Source organism: Oncorhynchus masou, chromosome 9, assembly GCF_036934945.1.
Source record: "Oncorhynchus masou masou isolate Uvic2021 chromosome 9, UVic_Omas_1.1, whole genome shotgun sequence".
Taxonomy (NCBI): Eukaryota; Metazoa; Chordata; class Actinopteri; order Salmoniformes; family Salmonidae; genus Oncorhynchus; species Oncorhynchus masou.
The window spans coordinates 57,636,389-57,654,074 of NC_088220.1; the positions used below are offsets into that span (position 1 = coordinate 57,636,389).

Consider the following 17,686-nt stretch of genomic DNA (forward strand, 5'->3'; position numbering starts at 1 on the left):
AACGTGACAGACAAAAGGCGAGCATTAATAATGTAACCAAACAAAAGCCAGGTAGGCCTACATGGACTCCAGATTAATTTTTTTCTTTCAATCAGTTTTGTCAAGATGCATCAAGGAAACATAGATTGACTGGCCCACCTGTAAGAACGTACTCATGCAGCAAATTTGAGTTGTTATTGGTGAGTATATTAGCGATGCAAAAGGCATGATATTGCACAGTATTTCAACTTATTTTGAGGTTATGAGGTCAGTGTTGGAAAGCGTAAACATACAGCAGCGAGTGGAGTGTAGATAAACACAAACAAAAGCCAGATAAGCCGATATGGACTATTTATTTTTTTTACATTTCAGTTGGTCTTCAACTGTTGGTCAAGCTATTTTATGGAAAGAGAATTATAGAGACAAAGAAAGCAGGAGAATAAACTGATAGCAAATGCCCAAGAAGCATCGGTCCTTTTCCCACCACTTATTATTATGAGGAAACTCAACCGTTTCTGGAGGATATGTCTTGCCTGTTCAAAGTCCATCAACCAGTGTCCACTGGGTGGCCAGAATGGATTAGTTCACCCATAGGCCTTTGACGCAAATATCCATCTTGAATCATCACAATTGTGAATGAATGCATGAAGACTTCAAAGGGCCTTTGGTGGAATAATACAATGAAGTTACTGGAGAAATGGAAGTGAGGACTCCTGAAATCAACTTAGAACTCATTAACTGGCATAAAGGATAACTAGGTTTTGTATTACAGTGAATCTGGTTGATTATAATTACTTCTTACTAACGTATCATGTTTAAAGTTACACTTTAAGTTATCATGCCTCCCTAAGCTCTAAGCTTGACTAACGTGGGCAACTCAAGCTATTACCTCAACTTGACCAAATAGGCTTTTACCCCCTCTGTGAACTGAAGGCAAGTTCATGCCTGATTTGATCATGATCATGACTTTGAGGGGGGATTTGTGCTAAGCGCATGTAGACACCCCACACTAATCCACTAATTAGACCAGCCCTGGAGGAGCCTGGGTGCTATGGCCTTGAAGGACCAGGACCAGGGGTGGCTGGAGAGACTGCTGGCTGCTGTGGGTGGCTGACATTCCCACAGTGTGGGCCAAGCTGGCTGGTGTTGGTGTTCCCACGTTAAGCATGTCTGTCACATTGACAGCTGATGTGAAAAGGAGACTGGGGCCACAGGGCTTACTATTGGATCATTTTCTTTGTCAGGAATCAGGTGGGGGTGTTCCGTCTTTTGGATACTGGGGGTTGGGGTAATGGCCTAGAGACAATTCTTAAGAAGAACATGAAAACCAGATGCAAAATAAATGTATCTTTAGCTTTTTTTTTTCCATGTAATGAACATTGTATTTGGAGTGATTGTTAACTTGCTGTTTTAATTAATAACAACAATGGTAGCCTGAGTTGACGTCTATAGGGCCTGAGTGAATGAGTTCTGAGCTGAGGGAGATGGCCCCATAGCCCAGTTAATATAGGGAGCAGAGGGGACGCAGGGGGATGTGACCTCTGGTTACCCATAGTTCCTCTCTCTAATTACCAGTGTCGACAGCCTTCATTCACTGTTGCCACGTATAGAAGAACGGCCTCATCAAAGGCCATCTGTGTCCCTGACTGACACCCCTGACTGAAGGTTCCTATACCGCCTCTCCTTGAACTCGTTGTGACCCTGTGACACTACAGCCGCAGGTCATACAAAGACAAAGACAGAGAGAGATCCCTGCTAAATGGGATTAATAAAGTGGCTAGATTCTTATCTCTGCAGTGGAATAAAGGAGAGCTTATAAAGTCCTGAGGAGCTGTACTGGGATCCCTTGCCTCCATTTGGTTCTGTGTCCTGGCTACTGAGTCTGTTTATTGTTATCACATACTGTTCAGAGGACACTAGGACTTAATTCAAATGGCTACTATCCCAAGCTTCATTTCCTTTAGTGTGTGTGTGTGTGTGTGTGTGTGTGTGTGTGGTGTGTTTGTTTGGGGGGGGGGGGCTCTTTCCACCAATCACAGAGATCTCACTTGAACTGGAAGAATAGAATAGGGAAAGTGGACATGGAAGGAAATGTGTGCCCAATTTTCTCATTTGTTGAAGACATCGGGAGCTTTCTACTCGTACAATTACCTTATTGTCTAGGAGGTGCTCAGTTTCCATGGTGCTCCATCCTGCCAGCATCTTAATAACCCAAGGAGAGGTGTCCACTGCCAAGACAATCTCTTTTTCTCTTCTAAGATGAAACAAACCATTAAACAACCCAACCGTTTTGTCATCTATTGAGAGATAACAGCTATGAGTGGCACTATACCTGCCACTGAAAGCTTTTACCTATCAGTTACATTCACAGAAGTCAATCCATTTACGTGTCCAGCCGCTACATTGACCAGGTCGACTGACTAGATTTACACTAATAACGATTGTTGTCATTTCATATGTGTAACATTTTTTTGTCAAATTGTGCGACATTAAAAAAAAATGGTAGTTACTCTCTGTAAGGTAGTATCCATTATTACATGTATGATTAATATAATTAGTAAGCTTTGATTAAGAACATCATCATTATCTTACCCAAAATTGCTTTGTAGGAATGTTATGTATTTATATTACCTGTATTCATTTATACTCTCTTTGTACTGTATTTGTCTAAAAATCACCTGCATGTATTTATGACTTTCTACTGCAATGAAAATGAATTGCCCCAGGGTGACACAGCTACTCTACTCCAATGTTATGTTGAAATATACTTGAATTGCTGCTCATGCAACACATCACAGGGATAAACATCTAGACTTCCCCGTTCAGCATAATACCTCATACAGACCTCCTCAAGAATCTAAAGTATTCACTCAAGTGTGACCGAACAATATAACCCAGAATATACAAAAATACGTTATTCGGCTGAGAGTTATTTGAGAAATACCAAGCTTTTCAAGGTTGAATTTATGAGAAGAATCCCTATCTGTACATGATACACTCAGGAACCACGGACTATAATTCCAATACAGAGCTCCCCAGATGACATAATACTTAGCCTGCTGGAAAATTCCACTACATGATGCCAAAAGAATGTCCTGTGATAAGAGATGTGTTATTCTTAATGGCGACTGAAAATAAAATAACTGTTTATAATTTCATTTTAAAGTCAAATGCGATTTTTATGATTTTTCATGTATTTCACACATGAACAATGACAAACACAACTGTTGAAGATGAAAGTATTCAGTTGAAGATATAGGCCTATCATTAATTCACAATTACACACCTCTCCCCCGAGTTAGCCCTAATCCTAACACATTATAAATGTTATGGGCAAACATTCTAAGGCACCTGCTTTGAGTTGGGCCTTGGAGCATTAGCCAATGGAGACAAGCAAAAAGTCTGGCAGAGAAAGAGAGAGTCAGGGCTGTTCAGAGAGTATGACTCAGGATCCATCCAATATGGCACCCTATTCGTTATACAGTATAGTGCACTACTTTTGACCAGAATCCAGGCTCTATATATGGAATAGGGTGCCATTTGAGAGGCAGCCTCAGTCAAATCAAACTTTATTTGTCACGTGCCGAATACAACAAGTGTAGACCTTACCGTGAAATGCTTACTTACAAGCCCTTAACCAACCGTGCATTCCAAGAAGAGTTAATCAAATATTTACCAAATAATCTAAAGTAAAAACGAATTCAAGTAACACAATAACATAACAATAACGAGGCTATATACAGGGGGTACCAGTGGCAAGTCAGTGTGCGTGGTACAAGTCAGTTCAGAGTCTGACAATGAACTTGGGCCGAGGTATCTCCAAGTCCTTGCATCCAGGCCTTCAGTAACAGTGGAGTTGGGGGAGTATGTCAAGCTTTTTGCCAGAGGAGCATTTCTCCCCCTCTACAAGCTGAGGAGAGGAGAGAGCGGAATGTGGACAGACTGTTCTCTGTTGACAAGAGGGGGAGCAGGGAAAACATGGAGGATCAGAGCCACGGCATGGGATAATGAATGATTCACCAGCATCATAAATGGAGCTGTCATTGAAGATGTAGGGAAAACATGATCTCTCTCTCTCTCTCTCTCTCTCTCTCTCTCTCTTTCTTTCTTTGTTTCTTTGTGTTCTGTCTCTTACAATCTCTTCCTTGCTCTCAAATGACTTCATCCTTTCTCTTTCTTTCTCTTTATAGATGAAACATGCCCATTTTACACAATGTGCCATATGAAAGATTTGTTGTACACAAGCTTGTACACACAGTCAGCACAATAAAGATTTCTCAATTTCTCCATATTACAAATCAATAGTTTACTCCATGTTTTAGTAATCTCATCATTTTAATCTTATCATTTGTGTGTAAAAAGTTCAAGATTGAATTTGGAGACACAGTTGCCGAGTAGACTTTTACTGCCCTCTGGTGTATCAAAAATAACCTATAACCAACTGCCATATCTTATGCAATGTTTGTACTGCATTAGAAATGTAGCAATTAATGGATGTCTATCACATAAATACAGACCCAATCTATCTGATTTTAAGATTGTATTGCATAAATCAGAGGAGGCTGGTGGGGTGAGCTATAGGAGGACAGTCTCATTGTAATGGCTGGAATGGAATATATTTTACAATATCAAACAAATCAAATACAAAATATAGAAACCACATGTTTGACTCTGTTGCATTTATTCCACTCCAGCCATTACAATGAGCCTGTCCTCCTGTAGCTCATCCCACCAGCCACCTCTGGCAGAAATCCACTTTGAGGAGTTGTACCTTTCCAGGTGTAATGTCCAAAGGTTTCCACTGGAGGTTAGATTTGACAATCTTTTACAATTGAGTGTGTACACAGTCCAAACTTTAGTAGACACCATGCACCACTGTGACTCAAGAGATGTTGCATGTCTTTACTTGCACACATAGGTGAAAATTGGATATGTAAAAAAACAATAAAAACAATTTGTACTCAGAACAAGTAATAAAACAATATTGGTTGCTTTGGCTACTTAAAATTGCAGGTGATTGTTGAGTGTGTAAAAAAAAAAGGGAGGAAGGAGACGCTGGGTTTGCATTACCTTGGGTTTGCTTTAATGTAATACCTCAGAGCCCAGTAGAATGAGAGTTAGCCAGTAGTAATTCCAGGCAGGTCTTCCACATCCCTTCCTGTTGCCTATTAGGTGTCGGGTGTATAAGGAAGAGCCGGCTTATCTCTCTGGTAGCAATGAGTCACTGATAACACCACACAACTGTCAACTAGCATAACATCATCCCACCACAGCAAGACCAGCTGAGCTAACACAGTCTCACATAGCCATGTGATGTTACATAGTAGTATCTCGCTACAGACAGACTGATTAACAAGACTGTACAATACCTATCTATCACCCAGAGTTGTTTTTCCTGGTAAAGTCACATGGTCTGAACAAAACGCCAGGTCCAAACCATAGCCATTTAGCCTATCATCACTTTAGTCCAACAGTGTAACAGACCCTCACACAGATAACAGGTTTCGAGGCTTACAGTAATTAAGTAATACGCTAATTGTGATGTAACGCTTTACTGAAATACTTAATGTTCTGCATCCATTTAGAGAGAGAGAGAGAATGTCCACAATATGCTTTTCCACATTCCCTATAAGAATATAGCACTACTGGGTGATCTGAAAAGTCATAGTCAATCAACAAATAATATAATAATACTTTTAGCAAAAATGTTTATTTTTTGCATATTTTGCATTTTATTGCATGACATAAGTATTTGATCACCTACCAACCAGTAAGAATTCCGGCACTCACAGACCCTTAGTTTTTCTTTAAGAAGTCCTCCTGTTCTCCACTCATTACCTGTATTAACTGCACCTGTTTGAACTCGTTACCTGTATATATATATATATTTGCAAGAAGAAAAAAATCATAATAATAACATCCCATTTTCCAGCTAGAAAGTGGAAGTGCCTCTATTCTGTGAATTATGGTAGCCATATGAGTGTGATGGGTGAGGTAACTGGTCAGTTTGAATTAATTGTTTGTCTTCTCTGATTGGTTGCAGTTGTGACTATAGGCAAAGATGATCTAGTATATTGACAAGATAGCCAAGTGACTTCTCGAACAATGGAAATACATGTCCTGTGTGTGTGTGTGTGTGTGTGTGTGTGTGTGTGTGTGTGTGTGTGTGTGTGTGTGTGTGTGTGTGTGTGTGTGTGTGTGTGTGTGTGTGTGTGTGTGTGTGTGTGTGTGAACAACAGGCACAACTAAGTTGTTTTTTCTCAAAGTTGCCGGAATGACTCATGCGTTCACTTATATCAGTACATTTGTAACAGCCTAAACATTGCAAAACTTCTACTCTATCAAATAAACCTCACATTACTCATCACTCTCATAAACCTCCAAACAAAAAAGAGCTTATCTCACTCGGACAAATTTTGGGCAGAGTAAATCCTCTATCTTTGCCTCTTCCTCTCTGCTATAGAGAATGCGCCTCCATCTGTTTCTTTCCAGATGGTGTTTCCTTTTCTAGCCAGGCAGAAGGAAAGACAGGGACGGAGCTGCTCCTTTCCTACACCACACCTAGCAGTCAAATTCACGGTCGACAAATCCTTTATCCAGTCTCTATATTGTGCCAAAGTGTAGGTATCCTGAGTACAATTTTTATTTGTTGGCTGTGTGGACTTGGAGACAGCCAGCAAGGTAGTTAAAGGAGTTTTATTTTTCACAACCAAATATCTATTTTGGATGTAAATGGCATGTTATAGGGTGCAGACACCTTTGTTTTTATAAACTTAACCCAAATAGTGATTCACTGCCTGATCCTCGTTGTGCAGTATCGGGGTTCTAAAAAAACACAAACAAATGTTCAAAAAACACCTAACAGAGGAGGCTGGTGGGAGGAGCTACAGGAGGACAGGCTCAAAGAAATGGCTAGCATAAAATACATTTTGCAGTATCAAACAAATCAGACATGGAAACGACATGTTTGACTCTGTTCCATGTATTCCATTCCAGCCATTACAATGAGCATGTCCTCCTATAGCTCATCCCACCAGCCTCATCTGACACCCAAATCCGTATTTTTTTAAACGGCAAAGCTCTCAGTATAGTGATGTAGATCTTTAGATGTTGTAGGCCTATACATGAAATTGTGTCATTCTGAACTGTATCCACAAAGTTATATTCCATTTTGTGTGACTTAAGCTGTTTCCCCAACAGCATAGCACCGCCTGGAATTTAATAAACGGCATTGGCACATGGATTGGAACCGGTGCTATGGTCAGATGAAAATAGAGCTCTCTTTGGCCACGCACACCAGTGGTGGGTTTGGCGTTGAAAAACAGAAGCATATGCAGAGAAGTACCTCATACCTATGGTAAAATATAGTGGTGGATATTTGATATTATTAGCTTCCATTAGTCCTGAGGTCTCTTGCTAAGGTCAACTGTATCATGAACTTTATCAAGTCCCAGGACATTTTTACCAAAAACCTGGTTGCTTCTGCCAGGAAGCTGACACTTGGCCGCAAGTGGACCTTCCAGCAAGACAATAACCACAAGCAGTAATCAAAATCTACAAAGAAATGGTTAACTGACCACTAAATCAACATTTTGCAATGGCCATCTCAGTCTTTCGGACTTGAAACCCATTGAAAACCTGTGGTTTGAACTGAAGAGGGCAGTCCATAAGCACAGATGAAGGATATCAAGGCTCTGGAAAGATTCTGTATAGAGGAATGGTCTAAGACCCCTCCCAATACGTTCTCCAATCTCATAAAACATGTTAGAAAAAGGCTCCTCAGTGTCGCTATTCTCGCAAGGGGAGTGTGCTAGAGTATTAAAAAAAGGGGTGTCAATAATTTTGACCCCTATTTTTTTTATTTTTACAAAACCTCTTTCTCTAAACAATTGTATTAGTATAAAATAATCTCCCAATTTTTGTTGAGCATACAAAATAACTCATTATTTGTAAAAAAAAAATAATAATAATAAATATATATATATATATATAAACAGTGGGGCAAAAACGTATTTAGTCAGCCACCAATTGTACAAGTTCTCCCACTTAAAAAGATGAGAGAGGCCTGTACTTTTCATCATAGGTACACTTCAACTATGACAGACAAAATGAGAAGAAAAAAATCCTGAAAATCACATTGTAGGATTTTTGATGAATTTATTTGCAAATTATGGTGGAAAATAAGTACTTGTCCAATAACAAAAGTTTATCTCAATACTTTGTTATATACCCTTTGTTGGCAATGACAGAGGTCAAACATTTTCTGTAAGTCTTCACAAGGTTTTCACACACTGTTGCTGGTATTTTGGCCCATTCCTCCATGCAGATCTCCTCTAGAGCAGTGATGTTTTGGGGCTGTAGCTGGGCAACACAGACTTTCAACTCCCTCCAAATATTTTCTATGGGGTTGAGATCTGGAGACTGGCTCGCCACTCCAACACCTTGAAATGCTTCTTTCGAAGCCACTCCTTCGTTGCCCGGGCAGTGTGTTTGGGATCATTGTCATGCTAAAAGACCCAGCCACATTTCATCTTCAATGCCCTTGCTGATGGAAGGAGGTTTTTACTCAAAATCTCACGATACATGGCCCCATTCATTCTTTCCTTTACACGGATCAGTCGTCATGGTCCCTTTGCAGAAAAACAGCCCCAAAGCATGATGTTTCCACCCCCATGCTTCACAGTATGTATGGTGTTCTTTGGATGCAACTCAGCATTCTTTGTCTACAATTTTGTTTCTGGTGTCCTTTGACAGCTCTTTGGTCTTGGCCATAGTGAAGTTTGGAGTGTGACTGTTTGAGGTTGTGGACAGGTGTCTTTTATACTGATAACAAGTTCAAACAGGTGCCATTAATACAGGTAACGAGTGGAGGACAGAGGAGCCTCTTAAAGAAGAAGTTACAGGTCGGTGAGAGACAGAAATCTTGCTTGTTTGTAGGTGACCAAATACTTATTTTCCACCATAATTTGCAAATAAATTCATTAAAAATCCTACAATGTGATTTTCTGGATTTTTTTCTAATTTTGTCTGTCATAGTTGAAGTGTACCTATGATGAAAATTACAGGCCTCTCTCATCTTTTTAAGTGGGAGAACTTGCACAATTGGTGGCTGACTAAATACTTTTTTGCCCCACTGTATACAGACTTTTTCCCTCATCTTTATTGAGGGTGCCAATAATTATGGACCTGGCTGTATATTCTCTGAACTTGGAAGGTGTCATTTGGAGGATATGCAATCTCCTAAATGCAGTATGTTATACTGATCATGCAGCTTGTGCAGGCATTGTTTCTCCTCTGACTTTCTAAGTGATACCATCCTGCAAGAACAGACAAACCTCTAACACTTGACTTAAGGCTGACAGGTATAATGCATTATTACATAACACATTATTATGAGACTTCATAAGGTCTCAAACATGCTCATAACAAAATAGGGAACTAAAACGTTACACCTGTTTCCTTTACTTGAAGTGTGACTGAAACTTCTTTGGTATATCATTTCAAGCTTTTCCTGTACATTGATAGTGTGTAAAAATGTGGGAACCCAAATAGGCCTAAAGAACTATTCCAACATGTTTCAGTGAAACAAAATAGAATGCCTTCTGATGAGTCTCTTCGATGCTCTCCTCTAATCTAGACTGTAGATGCAAATAGTCGAAAAACGTCCTACCAATCATTTGCATGGAGAAAAAGGTCATTTGAAAAGTCCATCCATTCTCCATCAGTGGAGTGTGCGAAGGATTCCGTGAACGTTTCCAGAGGTGGAAAAGGCTTGTCTTTAGTATGAATTTGAGCATTGGTACATCTACACATTCACTGGAATAGAGAATTGACCTTCTCAATCTTTGTAGTACCAGACCTGAAACTGCAGCATCATGGAAACTGGTAAGGCTAAATGCAACCATAACACTGATTCGTAATCATTTCTGAGATACTTCCATGGTATATTGTTTTGACAAAACTATCATCATCCATAGACATTTTATGACATCTTCTTTAAGGGGGTGATAATGACATAATTAAAATATATATATATATATTTTTAAATTTGTTATTGGTTTATGCTGTCAACTAGCATAACAAACTGGTTTATGCCATTGTCGTTTTTGGAATTGACTAGTATCCTTCAGTATAAAAAAATTGAATGAATTAAATGTACTGTGAAGCTAACATTGTGCTTTGTAAGGTATTGGATTGTATTTTTCATACGAACAAAACTGAAAGTATAGTACTGTAGAGTACTGTATCGGGAAATATGTTAACCGTGTGTCATATGAACATAAATATGATTGTTTATTATTTATATATAAAGATGGCATTGCTTAGCTGTGACCAGTCCAAAGCATAAAGGACATGATGATGCTGAATAGTATGCAAATATTGTTTTGGTGTTGGATTTCCGGTATCCAAACCCTCTTCTCAATTCATAAATAATTCAGTTGGATATCAAACTGCAACACCTAGGAAATTATATCATTATGATCCCACATCAATTTCTGAATTTCAAAACTGTTTGGCCGTATGATGGCTATAGTAAAATAGAAACGTATCTTAAGACTCCATTCATAAAGCTGGGATCTTTTACATACTGTACCGTTTTTTTTGCATGCGATTTCCTTTTGCATGTTAAATTGCAAATATCGTCTATAGTATGCTCACTAGGAATATGTTCAGGGGGGGATTTGCCTACAAAATCAGGCTGGAGACATATTTGCTGTTGAGATTTATCATGTATTTACAAATAAATATTCATACTTTTGATACTTCTATCACTAGGCCTATTTAGACTATTTAAAATGTGTGAGTGGCTCTCCAGTGTATAAAAATGTCATCACTGCTAGACAATGACGTTTGTACTAAATAGCTTTTTTTAACAGTCAATTTGCATTGACCAAAGCCAAAGACAATTTCCATGCCCTTTACACATAACCCAAAAGGCAATTCAGCTATGCATAAAACTGTGAAAATTCAAATGAATACATGTTTGTTGGAATGAATGAGGACTGGCACTAAGCAGGAGCAGTATATTATCTGAAAAATACATAACCAGCAATATATTGTACTTGTGTTATATTTACATTTTACTTTGAGTAAGTACAATTTGAAGATACTTACTTCAAGCAAATTCAAAAAATACTTACAGTATAAGTGAGCCAAAAACAGAGAATACAATAAGTGCATAGCATATTAGAGCATTGGGCCAGTAACCGAAAGGTTGCTGGATTGAATTCCCGAGCTGACACCTGTCATTCTGCCCCTGAGCAAGGCAGTTAACCCATTGTTCCCAGGGCCCCGAAGACATGGATGTTGATTATGGCAGCCCCTCGCACCTCTCTGATTCAGAGGGGTTGGGTTAAATGCGGAAGACACATTTCAGTTGAAGGCATTCAGTTGTACAACTGACTAGGTATCCCCCTTCCCCTTTCCTATGTTTAATTTAGGCCTCCTGAAAATAATAGTTTTTCTAGCCTGTTTTTCATATACTTCAAGGAGGTTCATAGAATTTGTTCTAGCAATGTACTTGAGGCAAAATGTTAAATCTTTGTATCAACATAACTACAATTTTTGGCTATCCTTGTGTTAGGAGTGCACTGTATGGAGGTTGTTTTCAGTGACCTCCACAGAATAATGAGTGTAGAATCATGTATTAACTTGTATTACTTCACACTCAAATAATGAGTCAATTGTATCTCTGTTGCGCATGTGTGTGTGTGTGTGTGAAATATTTCTTTCTCTTTTTCTCCAGAGTATTCGAAAAGGGTCTATCAAGGGGTGAGGGTCAAGCACACAGTGAAAGATCTACTGGCAGAGAAACGACAAAATCAAACAAATGGACCAAGATACAGTGTGAGTACTCCAAGTACATCTAGCGTGATTCGCTTTTGTATGGTCTGCTTTCTTTCTTTCTTTCTTTCTTTCACTCACATATAACCAGACAGTTGATGTCTGTTGGCGAGACAATAGGGTGTTGTCCTTCAATCTTCAGCCTTATTTACATTTGGGCTTATTTTGTATACTAACGAATCATGTCCATAAAGCCTATAAATAAGTCCCTCGGCAGTGTATCTTTATTTCTCCACTCCTCAGCCATGAGTGAAAGCTAAGCCTATGGGTAAATACCAAAACATTGGTTCAAGAGAGAAAAACAAAGCCAAGCAGACCCATGAAAACCCCACCATGAGCAGGACGACAATAATACGCAATGGCTAATGGTCATGAACTCTAGCAGTCGTGAGGAGGATAGCTAATACAAACCCTTTTTGGTCTGCCAGGTTGGTCTATGCAAAGTCAGATTCTCGCACACCTGCCGACCGATATTGTTCTCCATGCAGGCCGCAGACAAGCTAGCCATTGTTGCCTCAGACACAGCGAAATTGGCCTATGAGACATCTGCCTGAGCAAACAGGAAAAGTTTTTCATCTCCCAAGCTACCTGTCAATGCCCTTTACAGGACTCCATTTGTTTTCTGTTACCATTACCATTGGCACTCAGTAGACAGTAACTACACTCTTCATGGACAGATCCTGATAAGCGAGAGACAAACTGTGAGGTAGATGCCATGAGTTTCAACATCATAAGCCTTAAGACATGCTTTCACACTCTGTGACCATCCTTCCATGCCTGGACTGTAATGGCTCTTTAGAAACATCTTTTTTTATGTAGAAAAAAATGTCACAGATTTGCCAAAGCCAGGTTGGAAAGGGTTTCTCAGGGGGCAATGTGTCCAAAGCAAACTGCAGCAAAGATCACAACACCAGGAAGTACTGCTCTTATTGCTTAATAATGATGAGTCACTGTTTTCCTAAACAAAACTAGATCGATGTTGCCAATGCCACCACTGAAAACTCTGCTACAAAGCGAAAATGTAATAGACTTGAGTTCTGTCATTCTTAATTCACAGTATTAAGTTCATACTATTAACTCAGAGTTACAGATATCATCTTGTGGATGGATTGGTAAGACCCCAGTGTTGCCATCAACAGTTTTTGACTTAAACGCAAAATTAGATTGGATTTGTGTGAATAAAGATAAATTAATACTATATATTCATGTTTTAATCTAGGAGAATCTCGTTCTTCTTTTGCACACATGAGACGTGTGTGCCCAGGTTCATGGGTGAACAATACGGACTAAAGACACATTCAGATAACAGGGCCACACCATCTAAAGGTTGCCTCGACTTTCTCTTATGCTCTCTCTCTCTCTCATTTGAGTTTGCCGTCTTTTATCCTAGAGAGAAAGGCCATTGATAGACATTGGCAAACTTTAGCCACCAAGTGATTCAAATCAAGTCGCAACATGAACCCATAGAAATCAAAGGGAAATGTCTTTGACAACAGGCATGCTGCCTCAATGACAGGACAAAGACCATCGTACACAATCTCAAGTAATAAACCATTTCAAGTTTCATAAAGAAGAGTATTAAAGAGATATAACTGTAGATACACTGCTCTATTCATTTCTGCATTATTAGACTCTAATATCGTGGCACAAGTAGGATATGTGTTGTATCCTAGACCTAGACCTCAAGGAATGCTGAGAGAGAAATGGTATTAGCCAGCTCTTCTTTACTCACTTACAGTAGCCTAGGCTCTTTGCAAAACAGACTGAGGTTTGGGCATTATTAGGGCCAGCCGGCCAACCAGTGTGCCTTCACTGTTGTGTTATTGTGGAGGAAAGAGTACTTATCAATTGTAAACACTCGGGTATGCACACTTAAAATAATGAATCAGAGTAAATAGTCATGTAGAACTAAAATATCTGCACACTAGTATGCCCCCAAATTCATGTTCTTATAAGGACAACATTTTGACCGGTAACAGGTTTTCCTTAAGGACACAGCTTTTTCACCAAATACAGCAGCATATAAAAATGTAACTGTCATACAACACATCGCAGCCCAACATGCTTCACAGATCATCTCTTTATTAAGACCTGTGGCTGGGGATGTTGGTTGGTAGTTGCAGTACCTTTTCAAAGCATTAGCGAAACCTCAATTATTATGATTTTCTTTGGTAGTGCATCAGCAGTGTTCCTCTTATTTGGTGCCCCCCAACAAAATCTTGCTTAGGACCCCCAAAATGTTAGAAACGGCCCTGGGTAATTGTTAGCCTCCCCATGCAGGTTTATCGTGTCTCTCCATCAGGTGCTTTGCTGTGAACTGGGAGTACATGAGGCTTTAACAACATGATTTCCATACGCAGCCTTCAGAGAAGCACTGAGGCATTGACCTGGTCCACATGGGGAAGTCTTGGCATGGGCAAATTGCATTCAAATCCAACCCTCAAAATTTGCTTGCCTTCCAGCCAACACAGCCTTAAAATCAACTCTTTCATGTTTGCAATATGCAAACAAAAGAGAGCTTGTCCTCCTTTCTAACCCTCGCTGTGTGTGTGTCTCTCTCTTTAAAACAAATCCCTGTCAGCATATATCCCTTTCCTAACCCTACAAACATTTATAATATACATTCTAACAAGCTTGCTATAAATGTCATGCAAAATGTGTCTTCAATAACCGTAGATACCATAAAGACTTGTCCTTTCCACAGTATATCTTTACTTCAGACTCCACGGCACCCAAGAGGATAATAAAGCCATTCAGAAGTCTATTAAACCCCATAAATCATTCTGACTTCTGCATTATAAGCTCTTCGTAATGCTATCATAAACGTGATACACTGTCTGCTATAAAAGTTAATGAAGTTTCTTTTCTTCAGTCTATGATGATAATGATCATGACTTTTATTTCACAGAATGTCACTGTATACTTTGTTACTGTCCATGTTATGTGTTCACATCAAACATGAAAAATGGCCTGCATTCATTTGGGTCACACTTTTTGGGGATAGTCCATCTGTTGCTGCTCTACAGATTATCATACTACCAACAAACTATCTACTGACAAGCACCTGACTATCTGTTGATAAGCAACTGACTATCTGTTGATAAGCAACTGACTATCTGTTGATAAGCAACTGACTATCTGTTGATAAGCAACTGCTTGCTAAAGTTACAGTTAGGGCTAGGTTTAGAATAAGGGCTAGGTTTAGAATAAGGGCTAGGTTTAGAATAAGGGCTCGGTTTAGAATAAGGGCTAGGTTTAGAATAAGGGCTAGGGAATAAGGGCTTTAGAATAAGGGCTAGGTTTAGAATAAGGGCTAGGTTTAGAATAAGGGCTAGGGTTAGAATAAGGGCTAGGGTTAGAATAAGGGCGGCTTTAGAATAAGGGCTGGGTTTAGAATAAGGGCTAGGTTTAGAATAAGGGCTAGGTTTAGAATAAGGGCTAGGGTTAGAATAAGGGCTAGGGTTAGAATAAGGGCTAGGGTTAGAATAAGGGCTAGGGTTAGACTAAGGGCTCGGTTTAGAATAAGGGCTAGGGTTAGAATAAGGGCTAGGTTTAGAATAAGGGCTAGGGTTAGAATAAGGGCTAGGGTTAGAATAAGGGCTAGGGTTAGAATAAGGGCTCGGTTTAGAATAAGGGCTAGGGTTAGAATAAGGGCTAGGTTTAGAATAAGGGCTAGGGTTAGAATAAGGGATAGGTTTAGAATAAGGGCTAGGTTTAGAATAAGGGCTAGGTTTAGAATAAGGGCTAGGGTTAGAATAAGGGCTAGGGTTAGAATAAGGGCTAGGTTTAGAATAAGGGCTAGGTTTAGAATAAGGGCTAGGTTTAGAATAAGGGCTCGGTTTAGAATAAGGGCTAGGTTTAGAATAAGGGCTAGGTTTAGAATAAGGGCTAGGTTTAGAATAAGGGCTAGGGTTAGAATAAGGGCTAGGTTTAGAATAAGGGCTAGGTTTAGAATAAGGGCTAGGGTTAGAATAAGGGCTAGGGTTAGAATAAGGCTAGGGTTAGAATAAGGGCTAGGGTTAGAATAAGGGCTAGGGTTAGAATAAGGGCTAGGGTTAGAATAAGGGCTAGGTTTAGAATAAGGGCTAGGTTTAGAATAAGGGCTAGGTTTAGAATAAGGGCTAGGTTTAGAATAAGGGCTAGGGTTAGAATAAGGGCTAGGTTTAGAATAAGGGCTAGGTTTAGAATAAGGGCTAGGGTTAGAATAAGGGCTAGGTTTAGAATAAGGGCTAGGTTTAGAATAAGGGCTAGGGTTAGAATAAGGGCTAGGGTTAGAATAAGGGCTAGGTTTAGAATAAGGGCTAGGTTTAGAATAAGGGCTAGGTTTAGAATAAGGGCTAGGTTTAGAATAAGGGCTAGGTTTAGAATAAGGGCTAGGTTTAGAATAAGGGCTAGGGTTTGGAGATAGTTAGTTGAGATGTTACTCTACACTTATTTTAAAAAATGGTACTAAAAGGGTTATTTGCAGAGAGGTTGGATAAACCAAGAACAATTTTCTTCTGAAGAACCCTTTTTGGAAGACGAGGGTTCTTTATAAGGCCACGGGTTCTACCCAGAACGTTTTTCACACTAAGAACTGTGTTGTTAAGAAAGGGTTCTTTGATGATTATTTGGAAGGAAAGAAGGATTCTTTGGAAGGGAAGAAGGGTTCTACGTAGAACTCTTCTGAATCTGAATAATATTCTTTTATTGTATTTTTTGTATTATTCTTTTTAATAGTGCCTGAGAATTAGTGTTTACCTCAATGTTTAAACTTTAACATGAGTAATCTGATCAGTTAAAAAAGATAGACGTGAGAATGTTTTAAATTGTACCTACAGTATATGGGAATATTTGTAAATGTATCTGATATTCCCTTGATCATTTTACATATACAGTACTGACATAGTTGATATCTTTGCCAAGATAAACATTTTTCAAATAAGTATTTTCTGTGATTTTATTGAGCAGTGAGTATGAGAATAGTATGGAGTCTGAGTGAACCAGCATTGTATTGTATGGTACACAGCAAATTGGCCACTTGGCCAGTGTTACCTAGTGGTGATTTTTCAGTGTAACTTTTATAGAGTTGATTCAGGAATTGAATTAATTCTGTAAAGTGGGGTAAGTGTGATTGTGTCATTTTTACTCAAAACCATGCCCATCATTATCATATTTCCCAGCATACCCTATTGCAGGTTGATTTTCAGAATTGTTTGTTTCAAAATCTGTGTTTTTGCACTGATTGGTTGATTAATTTTATGCTACACAATTATAAATAACATACATTTTTCTAAACTAATCCAATATGTTAGTAGTCTCATTACTGAGATGGTTGTTTCAGTTTAGATGATTTAGGTAGGTCTCCTTTATCAACCTTCTCTACTCTGGCAGTCATTCTGAATGCAGGTTGCGGGTGATTAAAAGTCCCTGTTGTTGGATATCCTCACTCTGGCTAGATTCCAATAGGAATCACACATCACTTTACAAGCCAGCATAATGTGACTTGAAGGCCTGATGTGGTCTGCAAACCAGGAGTTTCAACCACTGTGTTAGGGTATAACTAACTTGTGAAATATTGAATGTATTGTCATAAAAAAAAATGCAAATAATGCTGGTAGAACCATTCATGGAGGGTTCTAGGAAGGAACAATTCAGCGATATAAGGGTTTTTGGTAGAACTGTTCACAGAGTGTTCGAGAATGAACCCTTGAAAGATAAAAGGGTTCTTGATAGAACCCTTCATAGAGAGTTCAAAGTAGAACCTTTAGAGGATAAAAAGGTTATTGGCAGAACCCTTTATGGAGGTTTCTAGGAAGAACCCTTCATAGAGGCTTCTATGTATACTGAACAAAAATAATGATCCATCCACCTGACAGGTGTG

The 17,686-nt window shown here is 39.1% G+C and overlaps 1 protein-coding gene and 1 long non-coding RNA gene across 2 annotated transcripts in view; one reads left to right on the forward strand and one right to left on the reverse strand.

The window, feature by feature from the left end:
* LOC135546316 (uncharacterized) overlaps nt 1-17,686 on the reverse strand; it is a 27,387-nt gene continuing 9,701 nt past the window's right edge. Inside the window, exons 3-4 of the long non-coding RNA XR_010456563.1 lie at nt 2,131-2,233; nt 1-1,275 (exon numbers count right to left, since the gene is read on the reverse strand). This is a non-coding gene — a long non-coding RNA (uncharacterized LOC135546316). The remainder of the gene's footprint in view (nt 1,276-2,130; nt 2,234-17,686) is intronic.
* Nucleotides 9,697-17,686, forward strand: part of LOC135546314 (POU class 2 homeobox associating-factor 2-like) — a 15,959-nt gene continuing 7,969 nt past the window's right edge. The window contains exons 1-2 of the mRNA XM_064974646.1: nt 9,697-9,864; nt 11,726-11,826. Coding sequence (XP_064830718.1) covers nt 9,855-9,864; nt 11,726-11,826 — 111 coding nt within the window. The 5' untranslated portion in view covers nt 9,697-9,854. The remainder of the gene's footprint in view (nt 9,865-11,725; nt 11,827-17,686) is intronic.